This window comes from Pongo pygmaeus, chromosome 15 (assembly GCF_028885625.2).
Source record: "Pongo pygmaeus isolate AG05252 chromosome 15, NHGRI_mPonPyg2-v2.0_pri, whole genome shotgun sequence".
Lineage (NCBI taxonomy): Eukaryota > Metazoa > Chordata > Mammalia > Primates > Hominidae > Pongo > Pongo pygmaeus.
The window spans coordinates 37,496,474-37,517,507 of NC_072388.2; the positions used below are offsets into that span (position 1 = coordinate 37,496,474).

General features: G+C 41.5%; 1 protein-coding gene and 1 pseudogene across 2 annotated transcripts in view; one reads left to right on the forward strand and one right to left on the reverse strand.

Moving 5' to 3' along the window:
* Window positions 1-18,093, reverse strand: part of SEC23A (SEC23 homolog A, COPII coat complex component) — a 71,024-nt gene extending 52,931 nt beyond the window's left edge. The window contains exons 1-7 of one of the 2 annotated variants that reach the window (XM_063651571.1): window positions 17,920-18,093; window positions 10,726-10,967; window positions 8,178-8,235; window positions 7,552-7,638; window positions 6,493-6,729; window positions 1,975-2,054; window positions 793-937 (exon numbers count right to left, since the gene is read on the reverse strand). In XM_063651571.1, the coding sequence (XP_063507641.1) occupies window positions 793-937; window positions 1,975-2,054; window positions 6,493-6,729; window positions 7,552-7,638; window positions 8,178-8,235; window positions 10,726-10,946 (828 nt within the window). In that variant the 5' untranslated portion in view covers window positions 10,947-10,967; window positions 17,920-18,093. Of the gene's footprint in view, window positions 1-792; window positions 938-1,974; window positions 2,055-6,492; window positions 6,730-7,551; window positions 7,639-8,177; window positions 8,236-10,725; window positions 10,968-17,881 lie in introns of both variants that reach the window. The other variant, XM_054449485.2, reaches the window with a different exon arrangement.
* Window positions 2,770-6,132, forward strand: LOC129013168 (large ribosomal subunit protein P1-like; annotated as a pseudogene).
* Window positions 18,094-21,034: the final 2,941 nt, after the last annotated feature.

A 21,034-nucleotide genomic window follows, 5' to 3' on the forward strand; every position in this document is an offset into this window, starting at 1 on the left:
GTGCCTTTTGCATGCTAATAAAATGACTTCTAGATAGCTTCAAGATGGGGGCTGGTCACTGAAAAGGCGAAAGCATGATTAGAAGGTTGAGAATTTCAGTTCCACACCCTCAACCTCCAGAAGGAGAGAGGGGATAATGGCCAGTGATGTAATCATTCATGCCTATGTAATGAGCCTTCATGAAAAGCCAAAAGAACACAGTTTGGAGAGCTTCCAGACAAATGAATATGTGGAGGTTCCTGGAGGGTGGTGCCCCAGAGAAGGCACAGAAATTTGGAACCCCTTCTCCCACACCTCACTCTATGCATCTAGTCCATCTGACTGTTCATCTATAGTCTTCGTAATATCTTTATCATAAACTGAGAAACATAAAGCATTTCCTAGAGTTCTGTGAGCCATTCTAGCAAATTAATCAAACCCAAGGAGAGTGTCCAATTTACAGCCAGTCTGTCAGAAGTATAGGTGACAACCTACTACTTGTGACTGGCACTTAAGTCGGGGGCAGTATTGTGGGACTGAGCCCTCTATCTGTGAGATGTGATATTATCTCCAGTTAGATAGTATCAGAATTGAACTGAATTACAGGACACCCAGCTGGTATCGAAGGCAGAACTGTTTGGTTGGTATGTGGGGGGAAAACCACAGAAGTATTCTTTGTTGATGCTGAGTGAGAGAATAGGGAGGAAAAAAAGCACTTTGATTCTTCTTATCCTTACAATTACATACACACACACACACACACACACACACACACACACACTTTACATTCCAAAACAAAACCATCTTCCCTACCTCCAGCAGTCCTACAGCTATGGAAAGTGCCACTCCGGAGGAACGCAAAGGTCTCTTTCCCTGTGGTACAGGCCAAGGGTCTCGCTGGAGTTCTCCTAGAAGATCTGTGAGATTCATGTCTATTTTCTGTACTGGTTGTAAGAATCTGAGAAACAAAATTAAATAAAAAGCCATTTGTAAATGTTTATGGGTGAGAGTTAAAGAAACAAATTTCACTTTCCTAAAAATAGAAAACAATACTCTGAACACACAGCAGACCAATGGTTCTCAAACTTTCGTGTATATGAGAACCAGCTGGAGGGCTTGTTTTAACACATATTGCTAGGTCCCAGTTCTAGAGTTTGTTTCGGTAGGTCTGGAGTGGAGCCCAAGAATTTGCATTTCAAACACATTCCTAGGTGACACTTGATGATATCAGCTCCAGAAACCCAGAAACCACATTTTGAATACAACTACAATAAACAAAACACTCAAACCAAGTACTACTTCAGGATTTCATCTCTCACTTACTAGTCTAATAAGTTTTAGGTTACTGAAATAATTATGAGAAAATACATCAACTAAATTTTAGTAATACTACCTCTAATTAGAAAGCTTAGGGGAAAAAGCTAGCAGAGCGTGGTGGCTCACGCCTGAAATCCCAACACTTTGGGAGGCCGAGGAGGGAGAATCATAAGGTTAGGAGATTGAGACGGTGAAACCCCGTCTCTACAAAAAATACAAAAATTAGCCAGGCATGGTGGTGCATGCCTGTAATCCCAGCTACTTGGGAGGCTGAGGCAGGAGAATTGCTTGAACCTGGGAGGCAGAAGTTGTAGTGAGCCAAGATCATGCCACTGCACTCCAGAAACCTTAGCGGGAAAAGCTACCTCTAAAACTAGGAAGAAAAAATAAAAACCTTGGCTGCCCTGAAACCACACAAAAACAAGTTTTTTCCAAAGTTCAAAATAAAAAATAAGGAAAATAACAAAACTAAAGTAACTCCTTACATTGTTAAGACAAAAAACAAACCATTTTAATGACATGATTTTGACTCAATTCTTTAAAAAGTATGTTAATACAATTTACTTATATTCCTAAAAATATTTAACAATATAGTATCACTGAATGCCTATGTTCAAGGGTATGGAAGGTTTAAAATAGCTATAGAAACAGTCAAATTCTCTTCATCATATTTATTACCTGTTGGAAGGAGGTGGCTGCTGTACCTGAGGACCACGTGTCGCTTGAGTAACTGGTACTTTAGAGAGCCCCAGCATTTCCTGTAAAGAGATTACTTGTGCAATATTCATTTAATTACTTTTACAAAGATTTATCAACTATTTATCATGTATAAAATGCTGTGCTAGACATTAGAAACACAAAAAAAATACCAGGTCTCCTTCCTCAGAAAACAAACAGTCCAGTGGGAGAGATTATCAAGAAAACAATAACACAAAATACTCATCATGAGACAGCAAAGCACAAGGTGTTATATAACCTTGTGTAAGAGGAAGCATATTAGCTCGAAAACACTTTATTTCCAATTAACAGTCAAAATAAATTGTTGTGTAACTTAAATGTCCATACTTCTTAATGTATATTCATTCATCCATTTCAGCAAACTTTATCATAAGCACCTGCTATGTGGCAGGAATATAATGGTAAAAACTAACTAGTCCCTTCCCTCATGGAAATTAAAATCCAGAAACATAAATTAATCAAATCAACATATAAATAAATGTAAAATTGAAACAGTAGTAAGTGTTAGGACATGGGGAGTTATAAGGCTCACATACTTTATATGTATATACATCTTCATTTTCTAATGTAATTCATAACCAAACTGCCACCTTTGTTTTGAATTTCAGATATGTGCACAATTTCTCTCTAGACAAATGAAAATAATGTTATACTAAATTTTTCTTGAATCTAGAAATGCTTAGTCATGAAGTACTGGAGTTATAAAACTGTGTAACAGAAAATTGAAGTCTAAAGATGTACAAAGATAAAATTAGTGAACTAATCCGGCCATATTTCGTATACTGTTAGCAGAAACAGCAACTCTTTACTAAGAACTTAATATGTTCCATATTCTATGCTAAAATCTTTATATATACTATTTCCTCACAAAACAATAATGAAATAGATTTCTTCTTAACTTCTACTTTATAAATGAAAATTGACAATCAGAAAGACTAAGTAATTTGTCTGAGGTTACACAACCAGTAAGTAACAAAGCAAGATTTTAAATCCAGGTTTTTCTATAAAGCCCTATAAGGGTTTACACCATATTGAGAATTCCAAATTTAGTACTAATAACCTGGCAAAATAGGTACTGTTTATTCCCTTCTATGAAGGATGAGATAATTAGCAAAGACATAAACCCAAGATCATACAACTAGAAGAGTTTAAGATTTGGGGAGCAAAGGCCAGGCTCTTTTCAACTAATAATAGGGAAAGAATAGGGAAATTTAACCTAAATAGGGAAAGAAAATAAAAATGTTTCAATGGAGAAAAAAAATTTAGTCTGCAGGCATTCACTTGCCTACTGAAAAAGGAAGATGTGGCCAGGCGTGGTGAATCACACCTGTAATCCCAGTATTTTGGGAGGCCGAGGTGGGTGGATCACCTGAGGTCAGGAGTTCGAGACCAGCCCGGCCAACATGGTGAAACCCCATCTCTACTAAAAATACAAAATTTAGGGCCAGGTGTGGTGGATCACGCCTGTAATCCCAGCACTTTGGGAGGTCAAGGTGGGCAAATCATGAGGTCAGGAGTTCAAGACCAGACTTGGCTAACATGGTGAAGCACCATCTCTACTAAAAATACAAAAATTAGTCAGGCATGGTGGTGTGCTCCTATAATCCCAGCTACTTGGGAGGCTGAGGCAGGAGAAGCGCTTGAACCCGGGAGGCAGAGGTTGCATTGAGCTGAGATCGTGCCACTGCACTCCAGCCCGGGCGACAGAGCGAGACTCCGTCTCAGAAAAACAAAAAAAAAAACTAGGCCAGCCTCGGTGGCTCACGCCTGTAATCCCAGCACTTTGGGAGGCTGAGGCAGGGGGATCACCTGAGCTCAGGAGTTCAAGAACAGCCTGGCCAACGTGGTGAAACCTTGTCTCTACTAAAAAATACAAAAATTGGCCAGGCGTGGTGGCTCACGCCTGTAATCCCAGCACTTGGGGAGGCCAAAGCGGGCAGATCATGAGATCAGCAGATCAAGACCATCCTGGCCAACATGGTGAAACCCCATCTCTACTAAAAACACAGAAAAAAAAAATTAGCTGGGTATGGTGGCATGTGCCTGCATTCCCAGCTACTTGGGAGGCTGAGGCAGGAGAATTGCTTGAACTAACGAGGCGGAGATTGCGAGATCATGCCACTGCACTCCAGCCTGGGTGACAGAGCAAGACTCCATGTCAAAAAAAGAAAAAGAAAAAAAGGAAGATAGTTCATGTGCTTCATATGTATTACATAAGTAAAAGGTACTCTACAATCAGAACAGTAAACCATTCTAAATTCATAATTTAATAATAACATTAATAGTAGCAAACACTTAAATGCACAATTCATTTAATTCTCATGACTACACTATAAGGTACATACTATTACTATCTCTGTTTTACAAATGAAAAAAACTAAAGCACAGAGATTTAAACTGGTTCACTTTCTCTCCTGTCTCATGGAAACATGATTCTCCTCTCTAGGGTGCTCCGCTTCCTGTGCTCCTAAAGGAATCCCTACTATGTCTTCCTAAACCTCACTTTCCTCATCTCACTCTTGCTTTAACTCACCCTCTTAAGTCCCTTTCCTTTCTCCTTCCTCCTAAAGTACATCTCTTTAACTCAGTTCTCTCTCAAATTCCCATGCTATCTCCTCCTTCATTACCTTCAACAAACCTCTTAAAAGAACAAACTTCAGGCCAAGCGCGGTGGCTCACGCCTGTAGTCCCAGCACTCTGGGAGGCCGAGGAAGGCGGATATCCTGAGGTCAGGAGTTCAAGACCAGCCTGGCTAACACAGTGAAACCACGTCTCTACAAAAATACCAAAATTAGCCAGGCATGATGGCGGGTGCCAGTAGTCCCAGCTACTCGAGAGGCTGAGGCAGGAGAATAGCTTGAACCCGGGAGGCAGAGGTTGCAGTGAGCCAAGATCATGCCAATGCACTCCAGCCTGGGCAACAGAGTGAGACTCTGTCTCAGAAGAAAAAGAACAAATTTCAACTTTCTCTACCTTCTCAAATCTTATTCACTACTCATTGACAAACGCATTCATTACTCATTATCCTCCCCATTTAAACCTGCAAACTCCCATAGTATGTTCTCTTAGTTAACTGTAGCACCACTACCTCAGTCTGCCAAGTTTCAAATTAGACTCACCCTCAAAAATCTCTTCCTTTCTTCTTCATTTTGGTCTACCTGGAAGCCTCTAAAGTCTGATTTTACATCTGTCAACTTTATGCCAGGCTTATCTATCATCTTCTAGGGTAACTGTTCTCAACTAGGAGTTGCACCAGAATTACTTAGAAAGTTTTTTCAAAGTACCTACATGAACAATCTTATATATATAAGGTATATATACCAACCATCTCTCAATACAAACAGACATTCACTTATTACTCTCTTATGGACTATCAAAATCTCTGGGCAGAAAAAAAGAAGTTCATTTGAACAGATGATTCTAGTATGCTACTACACATAACTCCTTTTGTCTTGGAAGAGAAAGCTTCAATTTGTCCCAGTGATAAAAACCACTAAAAAGCATATGTAACCATAGTTTCTACACTAAAAATTGTCCAGTCTCAAAATAATTCCCCTCACCAAACATACTAAAAGTATTTAGTTCCTAAGTGAAATGTTAAGAAACAAAAGCTCTCTCCTCAGCTGCCACCAAGGTGCTCGGTTCTTATGAGGAAGCCAAGACCACACTGGGGTGAGGCCCTCACTTCATCAGGTGACTAGCACCATGTTGGGCAGCACCAGCCCTGCACTCGCCCACATCATGGCCTCCATCTCAAGTTCTTCTGCATCTACTTGGACCTCATTCTGCATGACAATGAGGTGACCATCACAGTGGATTAGATCAATGCCCTTGTTAAGGCAGCTGATATAAATGTTGAACCTTTCTGGCCTGGCTTGTTTGCAAAGGACTGGCCAATGTCAACATCAGGAGCTTCATCTGCAATGTAGGGGCTGGTGGACCTGCTCCAACAGTTGGTGCTGCACCTGCAGGAGGTCCTGCCCCCACCACCACTGCTGCCCCAGCTGAGGAAAAGAAAGTGGAAACAAAGAAAGAAGAACCTGAGGAGTATGATGATGACATGGACTTTGGTCTTTTTGACTAAACCTCTTTTATAACATGTTCAACAAAAAAACTGAACTCTTAAGAAAAAAAAAAGAAACAAGCTAATATTCTGCAGTTGCTCTCTCTTAGCCTTCAGCAGGACTCTTCATAAGCCTTCAAATCTCTAGTAAAATACCATTGGTTTGACTTTAAATTTTAAAGATATAGTTAAAAGTGAAGGGTCTTTAATCTGTTTAACAATTTAAGGTACATGAAAAGAAAACTGAAACCAGCACTGAATTTAAAGCCTTTGTTATAATACAATTATATTAGTCATTCATAATAAAAATTTGTCCTAGAAACATACAGAAGGCATTTATAAACATATACAGAGTAACTTTCAGATAGGTGAAAACTACCATTCTTGTTGTTTACCTGCAGTTGTTTGGCAGACAAATCTTTTGTTCCTCTGAAGACATAGCTTTTTGAAATGCCTTCACATCCAAGTTCATGAACCTGAACCATTCTCCCAAAAGTAATAAGTCCAACCAAAGCTGTAGGTGGTAAAAGACTTAATGACATCTGCATGGATTCTTTCAGGGCTTGTAAATCTTCATCTTCCATGCAAGTATCAACCACATAGAGGAATATCAAAGGCATCTGAGGACCACGCTTTTAAAAAATTCACCGAAAAGAAAAAATATGTAGTTTAAAGCACAACATACAAGACAGTCAACAGGGAACTAATTAAATAATGGATACAAAAGAATCCTAGTAAAGCCATTTCAGAAATGAAACAGGTTATTTCTACTGTCATGGAGAGAGATCTAAGACATATCATCAGGTGAAAAATTAAGTTTAAGAACATTAGGTATAGTTACACAGGACTTTCACTTTCCATTTTATTTAACTACATGCACAAGGTTTCATTTGACTCTTATAAAATAATTAGTAAACCTGACTTGGATTTTTGGAGAACTAGAAACTAGCCAGGCTAGACAAATTACTGAATGGTCCAAGTGAATCATAATTGTTTTCTCTAAAACATTCATAAAAGATATTACTTCCACACCTAAACATGTAAACAACTATGTTAAGTATTCAGAAAGAGAATAAAAATGATTTTCCTAAGGACCAATGCAAGATTATTTTCATTAATTAGACCTGGGGGACACATTAGCCAACTCCAGCATCATATTGACTAAATATTTGTTAACTGACCTTCCAACTACAAAGCAAGATTTATAATTTATTGTTTACTGATCTACTCAGTATAGCAAATCACACCACCCTACCCAGTATCTTGGCCACCCATCAAATAACTACAACACAGGAATTACCCTGCTCAAACTGATCACAACAGTTCTTACCTTTGAAATGTTCCATCACATCAATGTGAGAATTAAGCATGATTCCTTCTAAATCATCACAATTTAACAATTATTTCAGTATAAATTTTAAAACTTTCTTAAATATTTGTTCTTATGTTCTTACCAGAACTACATATTCAATGCTAGAAAACTGAGGTAAAAGTTCAGCAGGCTGATTCAGTTCAGATATACCAGCATAGCTAGGTGGAAACTACAAACAGAAAAAAAAACAAAACTTTTTAACAAATTATAGGCTAGAAAGATTAACAAAATTTTAAACAAAGTATTTCCTGGTCATTTAATTATTTTTAAAAAGGCATTTTCATTAAATGAGAAATAATTATTTGTATCTTTTTTTAAATATGCATTTTTCTACATGACTAGTATTTTGGCATTAACATCTGCAATGGATGTTTTATGGGTTTTTTTTGTTTGTTTGTTTTTTTGAGGCGGAGTCTTGCTCTGTTGCCCAGGCTGGAGTAGAGTGGTGCAATCTCCACTCACTGCAAGCTCCGCCTCCCGGGTTCATGCCATTCTCCTGCCTCAGCCTCACGAGTAGCTGGGACTACAGGTGCCTGCCACCACGCCCAGCTAATTTTTTTTTGTATTTTTAGTAGAGACGGGGTTTCACTGTGTTAGCCAGGATGGTCTCAATCTCCTGACCTTGTGATCCGCCCGCCTCGGCCTCCCAAAGTGCTGGGATTACAGGCATGAGCCACTGTGTCCAGCATGCAATGGATGTTTTCTTACCTGATTCCTTTGATAACAAAAGTTGCAAGCCCAAAGTTTTGCTCGATAATCCACTTGACTGTTTAAAAAAAAAGAAAAGATATATCAGTTCATATTTCAGTTCAATTTTACAAAAATCCTAATTTCAATAAAATTAAGTTCTTCCTAAAACATGAACATACTCAAATTGATAGTCAAAGTAACTTTTAAAAGCCATGTAGTTTTAGATACTGCCAATATCTAATTCATACTTTTAACATATACAAGTTTACCTAAATGGTGAATATAACTTTTAACATACAGTAAATATTAGCTGGGTGCAGTAGCTCACGCCTGTAATCTCAGCACTTTGGGAGGCTTGAGGCGGCAGATGGCTTGAGTCCGGGAGTTCAAGACCAGCTTGGGCAATATGGTGAAACCCAGTCTTTACAAAAAATACAAACAGTCATCCAGGTGTGGTGGCACATGCCTGTACTCCCAGCTACTCAGGGGGCTTAGGTGGGAGGATCATCTGAGCCCAGGTGGTCAAAGATACAGTGAGCCAGAATCACAACACTGCCCCCCAATCTAAGTGACAGAGTGAAACCATCTCAAAAATATATATACACATACATACATAGCAAATATCAATAAAATTAAAATAATCCTATTTTTTTCTTCAAGTGACTTCAGTAAGATCTACACTCAGACCTAGAAAACATTTATTCAGGTCAAAAATATATTTACTGAATGCCTAATAAGTACCATTATTTTAGTCTCTGGTGATACAAGAAAAAGAGAACTGCTCTCATGGAGTTTACATTCTAGAAAAGACAGACAGACAAAAGACACGCAGATGCACAAACAAGAAAATACTTTTGGTTTTTTTTGTTTTGAGACAGGGTCTCGTTCTATTGCCCAGGCTGCAGTGCAATGGTAGAATCATAGCTCCCTGCAGCATTGAACTCCTGGCTCAAGTGTTTCTCCCATCTTCAGCCTCCCAAGTAGCTAGGACTACAGACACATACCACCACACCCAGCATACACATATACATATATATATATGCATAGATACACATATACATATATATGCATATATACACATATACATATATCTATGCATATATACATATATACATTTTTTTTTCTCCCCTCCTGTAGAAATGGAGTCTTGCTTTGCTGCCCAGGCAATCTTCCCACCTTAGCCTCCCAAAGCACTGGGATTACAGGCGTGAGCTACTGCGCCCAGCCAAAAATACTTTTACATAGTAATAACAGAGATTAAAGAAAACAATGCAGAATGTGAGAATGTGTTTAAGAGGGCTGCTTTAAAAAACAGCCTTCTTAAATAGACAAGTGAAGTATGACCAAAATGAAAAGGAACCAATCACAAGAAAATCTGGAGACAGAAGAATCCGGGCAGAATGCACAGCTACTATACCATTGTCAAGGTAGGAGTAAGTTTGGTATGTTCAAGAATCAGAAAGAGGGTAACAGGGTTAAAGTATTACGTAGATGAGAATAAGGAAAATGGATAACACAAGATGAAGGCAGAAATATATACAGAGGCTAGATCATACAAGGCTTTACAGATCTTGATAAGGGGTTTGTATTTCTCATTCCAAGAATAAGAAGCTACTACTGGAAGATGTTAATCATCTGATTTTCATTCATAAAACTCTAGCTTCTGGGTGAAGAACAGACTGCTGAAAGACAAGAATAGAAACAGGGAGAGCAGGTAGGAGGATATTGAAATTGCCCAGGAAAAAGATGGTGGTATCTTGAAGCAGGGTATACTACCAGAGATGGAATAAGAGGCTGTAAGAGACAGAATCTGTAATGTTCTAGAGGTAGATCACCCAGATTTGCTAGTGGATTGGCTGGGGGGAGAGGGAATGGAAAGAGAAGTAAGAGATGATTCCTTAGATTTTGGCTTAAGTAACAGAAATCACAACATTTTTGGAACATCATGTCACTCAATCATGACTTTTTTTTTTTTTTTTTTTGAGGCAGAGTCTCACTCTGTCGCCCAGAGTTGGAGTACACAGGCGCGATCTCAGCTCACTGCAACCTCTGCCTCTCAGGTTCAAGCAATTCTCCTGCCTCGGCCTCCCGAGTAGCTGGGACTGCAGGCACATGCCACCACACCCAGCTAAGTTTTGTATTTTTAGTAGAGACGGGGTTCCACCATATTCGTCAGGCTGGTCTCGAACTCCTGACTTCAGGTGATCCACCACCTCGGCATTCCAAAGTGCTGGGATTACAGGCATGAGCCACCACGCCCGGCCAATTATGACTTATCTAATGACACAAGATAGGTGGATACACATGCAGCACCACTATTCAGAAGACACTGATGGGATCTAACAGTTTTTATAGTGCCACTTTTACATTTGGTCTCTATATATTATCAACTCACTACAACTAGAACGATCCTAAAATTTTACAGCTCTCTGGATTTTTTTGACTGTCCTAATTTGAAAAAATTAGTATGAACAAAAACAAAGGGATTTTTATAAAAATATGCAAAAAAAAACCCTAGATTTTAAAATCACATTGCCACATTAGTTTTTCTACATATTTTACTTACCATAAAGGATTCAAAACTGCACGGCAAGTGGTCCTACTACACAGAACAGGTTCATATTGAATAGGTGGTAAGTCAGGTCTCTCTTTCAGTGGTGTAAAGAGGGCTGCCACAGGAACAACCATTCTTGTAGCTTCCAGTCGACTTGATGGCCAAACATTCCAACTAAATCGGACTCCATCTCGTTCTTCATTTTGTTGAATGAATTCCAAATAGGTTGTCATTGTGGAGTTTGATTCTTATTTCTGTATCAAAATTTTAAAATATTTTAAAATCCAGGATCCTCTTAAGAAGGTTCAAAATAAGTATGTTTCCCCCTCATTCAGCAATATTAACACCTTAGAAATCAGGACCGGCTGGGCGCGGTGGCTCACGCCGATAATCCCAGCACTTTGGGAGGCCAAGACAGGCGGATCACCTGAGGTCGGGAGTTCAAGACCAGCCTGACCAACACGAAGAAATCCCATCTCTACTAAAAATGCAAAATTAGCCAGGCATGGTGGCGTATGCCTGTAATCCCAGCTACTCAGGAGTCTGAGGCAGGAGAATCTCTTGAACCCTGGAGGCAGAGTTTGTGGTGAGCCGAGATCATTCCATTGCACTCCAGCCTGGGCAACAAGAGCAAAACTCTATCTCAAAAAAAAAAAAAAAAAAAGTCAGGACCAAATGAAAATATTTATCTCAGAAAAAAATTAGCAAGCAACTCATAACAAAATAATTAATGGCTCTACCCAACGTTCCTAAGGCCCAATAAGAGGTATTTAACACTTTTTTATTCACTCTAAAAGATGATGGCAAAAAATAGTGTCTTATTTCTTTAAGGGTATATAGGAAAGAAATGCAAAAATAGGGGGAAACCTAGATTCTATGTTTCCCATATCAGTTTTGAAAGTTATAAGAATTCATATAAACAGATTTCAAAATTATAAAGTTCTAAAACTCACATAGTTTCTATCGAAAAATAACAAGTTTCCACTAAACTTTATAGAAGAGAATGTTTAACGGTATGTAACAAAAAGATTTTCCTAAAACTGGACACTTCTGCTTTGGACAGATAATTTTCTTATTGTGCAAGTACAGGCTATTTGTGGCACAGTAAATAAAATGCTTGATAAGTGCTGTTCCCCCAATTTATATATCATTTAGACTCTTTTGCAGAAATTTACTTCAGAATATTTTGAACATTCCAAATTATGAGAGCATTTTAAACTCCAATTTGAGATATAAAATTTCAGTATAATAATTTAAGTTTACTAACCAAGGGAAGAGGATGCACTCTGGGGAGGGACCAGTATCAAAAGACAGCTCCATTTTTACTGTCTAAATGCCTAGGTAGGATGCCGGCTTTCCTACGTAGGCAACAGCTCTATCTCATGCTCTCAAACTGCAACAGTAGTTAGTCATGGAAGGAAGCTGAAGAGTTGAAAGGTGTGGGAGGACAAAGACATTCAAGTGTTATGTAGCAGACATGAAGGACGTCAAGTTGAAAGAAGCGAACTGTGAACCTAGGGTGCCTGGAAAACCCAACATGGATGTTTAAAGTTGCTAAGAACAATAGTGGGACGAGAAACTGATTCTAAAATTTAAGCGAAGAAAGAAGAGATATTATTTGGGGGGAAAAAGTTAGATACAACAATTTTAATTTTAGAAAATCTTTCAAATAAATTTTCATAAAACAAATGACAGAAAGTGAAGCTTAACAAATCTAAGCATTCCAAGCAGTTAAGAACTTTCTCTTCTTTAAATAAGAAAATAAAAATTAAAGAAAACACTGTATTTCCTCCAATCGTGCCAGAATCTTGGAGACAGCTAGAAAATCTTACACTAATCAAAAAAGATTGTGGTTTTTCAAACGTGCATAAAGGGTAAAGAGAAATCCCAAGACTAAACTTGTTTAGAAAAGACTATTTTGGGCCGGGTGCGGTGGCTCAAGCCTGTAATCTCAGCACTTTGGCAGGCTGAGGCAGGTGGATCACCTGACATCAGGAGTTCAAGACCAGCCTGATCAACATGGCGAAACTCTACTAAAAATACAAAAAAAAATTAGCTGGGCAAGGTGGCATGCACCTGTAATCCCAGCTACTCAGGAGGCTGAGGCAGGAGAATCACTTGAACTGGGGAGGCAGAGGTTGCGGTGAGCTGAGATTGTACCACTGCACTCCAGCCTGGGCGACAGAGCAAGACTCCATCTCAAAAAAAAAAAAAAACTATTTTGAAGGTAAATATAGAAGACAGCTTTGAGAAGGGTGGTATGAGCTTTCAAGGAAAAGTGTTGGAAAGATAATGATAAAACAAAGGTGTGGGATATTCAGAGGAGAGTTAGAAGATGTCAAACTCCACCGTAACACAGGTGGCAATAACGAAAAAACAACCAGGATGTGGGGGTGAGGGGGGATTAGAAATCTAGTTTTTAGCAACAGCTTCCATGTTACTGATGTGAATATAAATTCTAAGACTATGCAAACCTCTTCCACATTTATTATACAGAACATAAGGCAAATAAAATTGTGTTTACTAAATTGCACCTATAATTTAAGAAGCATGTACGCACCTACTATGTACCCACAAAAATTAAAAATAAAAAAAAATTTTAAGGTCAGGCACAGTGGCTCACGCCTGTAATCCTAGCACTTTGGGAGGCTGAGGCCAGCGGATCGCTTGAGGTAGGAGTTCAAGACCAGCCTGGCCAACATGGTGAAAACCCATCTCTACTAAAAATACAAAAATTAGCTGAGCTGGTGGTGGGTGCCTGTAATCCCAGCTACTCAGGAGGCTAAGGCAGGAGAATCACTTGAACCCGGGAGGTGGAGGTTGCAGTGAGCCGAGATCATGCCACTGCACTCTAGCCTGGGCAACAGAGTGAGACTCCTTCTCAAAAAAAAAAAATTTAATGAAGTAAAATGAAATCAGAACAGGGATGACTACATTTGACAAAAAATAAGTCATAAGAAATCCAGTGTTATTAAGAAAAAATAAAAATTATAATGTGCCATAACAAAAAAAAATGCATCTAAAACACATCTGCAAAAGGCATTAAAATAGCTGAAACACAAAACAAAAAATGTTTTGAATGACTGTTTTCTCAGTTCTTCCTCAACTTCTCAAGGATATTACATAACTAGTACTTAGGTATTACACAGATATTTTCTCAAAAATGTATGAAGTAAACCTATCACTTCATAGAAAACAACTTATGGTATTTTTTGCCAATGATAAAAATTTGAGCTTTCAAGCAAATATTAAATTGTTTTTGGGTTTTTTTTTTTTTGGAAACGAAGTCTCACTCTGTTGCCAGGCTGGAGTGCAGTGGGGCAATCTCAGCTCACTGCAACCTCTGCCTCCCAGATTCAAGCGATTCCCCTGCCTCAGCCTCCCCAGTAGCTGGGACTACAGGCGTGTGCCACCATACCCAGCTAATTTTTTGTATTTTTAGTAGAGACGGGGTTTCACCATGTTGGCCAGGATGATCTCAATTGTCTGACCTCGTGATCCGCCGGCCTCGGCCTCCTAAAGTGCTGGGATTACACGCATGAGGCACCGCTCCCCGCCATTAAATTGTTTTAAAACTTGTGCCTGCTACCATAAGCTTGACAAGTTCCTAATATGTAAAGATTTTTCTGATGAGATCAGTGTTGGTATTAATGTAATTTGTTTGACAGTATATAACAAAATGTATTAACATTTTGACAGTATATAACAAAATGTATTAACATTTAGAAGATATACATTACTCAGTGAAGCAATATCTTCCAAACGGTCAATTTGTGATATTAAAATATCACGCATGGGTAGATGATCCATTCAAAGTGTAGAATAGGCCAATGGGTTTTAAGGTAACAAAGTACAAAAAGTTCACTCCTAAGCTTTCAGATTCCACACCGCAATTAACCTTTTAATTTATTAATTAATCCTTCACACAATTCAACCAAAACAATATATCACAATAAACTGCAGAAATAGATATGAAAACCCACCGGTCTTCTATTTAGCCTTTTTTTTTTCTCTTTGGATACTCAATAATGTTTAAGTTAGGGGTTCTGAAAACCACTGCCTTAGGACCATTAGGAAACCTCACTAAGAAAGGTTCCAGGAGTCTTAGGAGGAAGACATTCACACACAGACAATAGCCAGGTTTAACTTTCTACAACTGGTTAAAAGGCTGGATTGTATCTCTACATTCTTACTTCTTATTAAGACATACTAAATATCACCTGAGTGATATTTGGGCACAACTCTCTTCTCTTCTTCACATTTTTTCCTCTCAATCTCCTTGCTCTATGATCAATTTGCTTGCTAAATCACATCTATTATACTTCTTACATTCCCACATTCCAGCAGTAGTTTGAAGAAAATCCCACCTGTTTCTCAATTGGTCCAATTACATGGCTATGCACAACACCTCCCTGACTTCCCTCACCTTTCCATAGTAGGAGTCATGCAATCTTAAAATCACCAATTCAAGTACAAAATTTGCCAGGCTTAGTCTCATGTCCGACAATGGCATATCTGAAATAAAGTCCTTTTACAAGCCAACTTTACTTTTTTTTTTGAGACAGAGTTTTGCTCTTGTTGCCCAGGCTGGAGTGCAATGGGGTGATCTCGGCTCACCGCAAACTCCGCCTCCCGGATTCAAGCAATTCTCCTGCCTCAGCCTCCTGAGTAGCTGGGATTACAGGCATGAGCCACCACACCCGGCTAATTTTTGTATTTTTAGTAGAGATGGGGTTTCTCCATGTTGGTCAGGATGGTCCTGAACTTCCGACCTCAGGTGATCCACCCACCTCGGCCTCCCAAAGCGCTGGGATTACAGGTGTGAGCCACCACGCCCAGTCACAAGCTAGCTTTTCATAAAATGATATTATTTGATAAGCACTCTCTCCCCTAATACTAACATGTTTGCATAAAAGTATTAAACCAAAGAAATATTATTCCACACACTATATTAGAATGCAGACTTAGCATATTAGTCCCTTTTTTTTTTTGAGATGGAGTCTCACTCTATCACCCAGGTTGGAGTGCAGTGGTGCAATCTCGGCTCACTGCAACCTCCACCTCCCGGGTTCAGGCGATTCTCCCGCCTCAGCCTCCCGAGTAGCTGGGATTACAGGTGCGAGCTACTACGCCCGGCTAATTTTTCTATTTTTAGTAGAGATGGGGTTTCACCATGTTGGCCAGGCTGGTCTCGAACTCCTGACCTCAGGTGATCGGCCTGCCTCGGCCTCCCAAAGTGCTGGGATTACAGACGTAAGCCGCCGCACCCGGCCACTAGTCTTTATTTTTTTTAAAAAAGTGAGCCAAAAGACAAAAGACTATTCCAAAGAAATGTCCGATTTCAGTACAATATACTTCAGTTAAATAATTTATCATAACAGAGCTAAAAGCTAAGAAGCAAACCATTATGTCACTTTAACCTAGTATATCAAATATGTGCCCAAGTCTTTTAAAAGTAAGACTTCCCTGGCCAGGCGCGGTGGCTCACGCCTGTAATCCCAGCACTTTCGGAGGCCGAGGCGGGTGAATCATGAGGTCAGGAGATCCAGACCAGCCTGGCCAACATGGTTAAACCCCGTCTCTACTGAAAATACAAAAATCAGCCAGGCGTGGTGGCGGTCGCCTGTAGTCCCAGCTACTCGGGAGGCAGAGACAGGAGAATAGCTTAGCTTGTACCCGGGAGGCGGAGGTTGCAGTGAGCGGAAATCGTTCCACTGCACTCCAGCCTGGGTGACAGAGCGAGACTCCGTCTCAAAAAAAAAAAAAGACTTTCCCTATGATAGTTTCTCAATATCCTAATTTAAGCCCTTTTATTCATATCTAATTGAAAATGTACTTGCCAAGTAAATTTGAGTTCCTTTCAATTAGATGTATTTGTTAGTTGCCAATTAAATTTGTCTCCTACTTTTCACTTCTAAAATCCTCAATGAATTGTCTTCTTATGATCTTGGACAATTTAACCTCTCTGAATCCTCCGTTTTTCTCATCAGCAAAATAAGAGACTTGGACTAGAAAATCACAAGGTCCCATCTAACTCTAAAATTCTGTAAGTCAATTAAAAATAGCTGGACTCTGGCCGGGCGCGGTGGCTCATGCCTGTAATCCCAGCACTTTGGGAGGCCGAGGCGGGCGGATCACCTGAGGTCAGGAGTTCAAGACCAGCCTGGCCAACATGGTGAAACCCCGTCTCTCCTAAAAATACAAAAATTAGCCGGACATAGTAGCTCGCGCCTGTAATCCCAGCTACTCGGGAGGCTGAAGCAGGAGAATCGCTTGAACCAGGGAGGCGGAGGTTGCAGTGAGCCGAGATCGCGCCACTGCACTCCAGCCTGGGCGACAGAGCAAGACTCCGTCTCAAAAAAAAAAAAAAAATAGCTGGACTTCTGAAATGATGTTCATTCACTACCAGAGGAGAAAGAGAAGGAAAACTCAACATGCATTTATATTTAAATCTAAAACCTTTTTAAACCAAGTTAATTTGGCTAGTTATCCACGGCTTTGGAGGGTAGAGGTTGAGGGAGTTCAAATGAAAACGAGAATTCCACATCCCCACTTCAGTGATTGATGTAGATTTACTATGACTTTCCTCAGGTAGTACCTTTACCACCAAATCGGGAAACACTACCTACCGTAGAAAGAAAGCCCAGTGAGATAGGGCTGGTCCTGCTGGAAAACTGAACCCTTTGTAATCAAAACCCAAGGCATTATCTTTACCTAGCTCTTTTCCCCTTTAACCCCTTTAACTTCCAAGGCTGAATTACGGGTGACGTAGTCAATTGGGTTCAAAGTCTAGGACACTCCATATCTGGCAAGGAATGAAACAGTAAGTCCAAGGGCCCAGAGGCGATGATGGACTTGGGTGGAGGTGGGTGGCCCAGGAGGTGGGGGTGGGTCCTGGGCGAGATGCTCGAACCACCGTTTTCCACACGACTCTCATCTTTCCATCTAATCCAGGGGAGCTGGAGGAGGCCGGGCCCCCGGCCCCGGCAGAGCGAAGTGGGTGAGAGGGTGGCAAGCTCAGCGCTCAACGCTCCCCACGCCGGACCGGGCCTCAGCCTCCAGCACACCTCGCTGGCCCCGGGGCACCGAGAGGGCAGAGCCGGGACCACCCCAGGATCCCAGCTCCCAGCCCGCCGCCTCCAGCCCGCCCCCGCTCCCCGCTGCGTACCTGCGATCCCCCAGGAGCGGAGACGAGGCGGCCCTTACCTCACTGTCCCCCTGCAGGACCCGTCGCAGCCTCCGCTTTGCAAAATCTGTCCTCTCCGCCCAGCAGGAGCAGTCCGTGGCACCGCAATCAGGGGTGGCGCCACCCCGCCCCGGGCCTCAGCGAAGACCTCCGCTCGGCCAACATGGCTGGCGCCGCCTCTGCCACGTCAAGAGGAGGGGACGGGGCGTGAGGGCAGGAAGGGGGCAGGAAGGGGCGGGCGCAGAGTTACCCGGGCAGGCCACCGGACCCCTGAGCTTGCTTAATAACCGGAGGATTTGAGAAAGGCGCGCGGCGGGCGAAGGTACCGAGAGGGGAGAAGGGAGGAGAGGTAGCGGGGACCGAGCCAGAGGGCCGGAAGAACCCGGACGACCCAGGCAGCCGGGCGGCCGAGGGGCGTGGGACCGGGCAGAGCGGTACCGGGAGAGGGGCGGCGCAGGGGGAGCGCCTTTCCCCGCTCCCCAAAGCCACAGCGTATCCCACTCCCTGCAGGTCGCAGAAAGAGTGGAGAACTGGTGCCACTCGGACACCTTAGCTCACCGAGAGAAATGGAGACGGCCTCCAGGACATCTTAGGACCCTGGTTGATTCCGAGAATCACAAATCACATCTCTGAAAAAAGTGAAAAGTTCATTCTTTCACTTAGTGCAACAAATGTTTACTGAACACTTACTATGTGCCAGACACAATTGAGATGCTGGTAATATGATGCAGGCAAGGTAGGCCCAGATCCCTGGCCCGAAAGAATTCACGTACTATTTATGTATTTTAGTCAGCCTGTCTTTTCCTCCTACATTGCCTCTGCCACCTCAACTCGGTCTCCCCCCACCCCCCAAAAAAAACACACACACACAGTACAATATTTGGCTGATTCATCTTGGTATGTTCAATGTTTTTCTTTCCAAGAAAAAAGCTGAACAAAATGAGAAAGCAACAGATTGGTAAGACATTAGAGCTTGGTGGTCCCAGACAACCCCTTCCTTCAGTGAGGGGAATGAAATTAAGTGCCCATGGAAGTAATTGCATATATGACAACACCTAAAAGCCTACAAAGTTTAGCCATATCAGCATTTTATGGAATGGAAAAAAAGATCAAATCCCTGTCCTTGAAAGCTCATATTCATGAGAAATAAGACAGCAGCACCAGGCTGGGCGCGGTGGCTCATGCCTGTAATCTCAACAGTTTGGGAGGCGAAGGCAGGTGGATCACAAGGTAAGGAGTTCGAGACCAGCCCGGCCAACATAGTGAAACCCCCGTCTCTACTAAAAATACAAAAATTAGCCAGGTGTGGTGGCACGCTCCTGTAGTCCCAGCTACTCGGGAGGCTGAGGCAGAAGAATTGCTTGAACCCGTGAGGCAGAGGTTGCAGTGAGCCGAGACCACGACATTGCACTCCAGAGTGAGGCTGTCTCAAAAAAAAAAAAAGACAGCAGCACCAAACGTATTTCCCTTTCTATAATGTGTATACTAAAGTTGTTTTGGAAGGTGGAAGAGGATGTTTGCTTGTCAAATTGTAATACAATCCTGAAGAGGGCAATGGGAATCGAAAGCCAAAAATTAGTGTAGGCTTCCAAATAAAGTAGGTTCAAGGTGCTACCTTAATGAAGATTCTTAACAGCACACAGCAGAGGTGATGTTATAAGGGTGGAATAAGTACACCCACCAAAAGCGACAAGATCTAAGAATGAGTAGGGTAAAAAGATCTTAGTCCGTTTAGGCTGCTAAAACAAATGCCCTCAACTGGGTAGCTCATAAACAACAGAAATTTATTTCTCACTGTCCTGGAGGCTGAGAAGTCCAGGATCAAGATGCCAGCCAATTTGGTGTCCGGTGAGGACCTGCTTTCTGATTCATAGATGGTGCCTTCTAACTGTGTTCTCACATGGCGGAAGTGGCTGGCTAGCTCTCTGGGGTCTCTTTTACAAGGATATTAACCCCATTCATGAGAGGCCAGCCCTCATGACCTATTCACCTCCCAAAGGCCCTACCTCCCTATACCATCACCTCAGCGGTTACAATTTCAACCTATGAGTTTGGGGGGACACAAATATTCAGACCATAGCAACATTGATGAGAAGATCCACAGAAATCCTGGAATTCAGTGAGGAATAAATCAAAGTATAGTACCTTTGGTAGATTCATTCATTTCATGGTTCCCAGAAAGGCATCTTTACCATCCAGCTCAATGAAGTCTTTTTAAAAATTCATCATTCCTGGCCAGGCACAATGTCTCACGCCGGTAATCCCAGCACTTTGGGAGGCCAAGGTGGGCAGATCACGAGGTCAGGAGATCAAGACCATCCTGGCTAACACGGTGAAACCCTGTCTCTACTAAAAATACAAAAAATTATCCAGACATAGTGGTGGGCGCCTATAGAGCCAGCTACTCAGGAGGCTGAGGCAGAAGAATGGCGTGAACCCGGGAAGTGGAGCTTGCAGTGAGCAGAGATCGCCCCACTGCACTCCAGCCTGGGCAACAGAGCGAGATTCCGTCTCAAAAAAAAAAAAAACACACACACACACAAAAATTCATCATTCCTTTGTTTTCAGTTGATCAAAGGTTTTAATTCCCTATTACAATGAAATAGATGTTAGGATGCGTAACAAACTCAGTTGCATCTGTCTTTATGTGCTTTAAGATGAATGACTTTAAGTCCAGGCGCAGTGGTTCACACCTGTAATCCCAGCACTTTGGGAGGCTGAGGCAGGTGGATCACAAGGTCAGGAGTTCAAGACCAGCCTGGCCAAGATGGTGACACCCCATTTCTACTAAAAATACAAAAATTAGCCGGGTGCAGTCGCAGGCACCTGTAATCCCAGCTACTCAGGAGGCTGAGGCAGGAGAATCACTTGAATCCGGGAGGCAAAGGTTGCAGTGAGCCGAGATCATGCCACTGCACTCCAGCCTGGGCAACACAGCGAGACTCCGTTTCAAAAAAAAAAAAAAAAAAAAATGATGAATGGCTTTAATCCTTGGATATACTATCAGGATCAGGATCTACTGGACCCAACTTTAGCCTTTCAGGGTTGTTTTTTTGTTTTTGAGCTCTATTCTTAAGGATTGATATTTCATGATTTTTATTCCTTCATAGAAGTCTTCCAAACAACAAAGAGAAA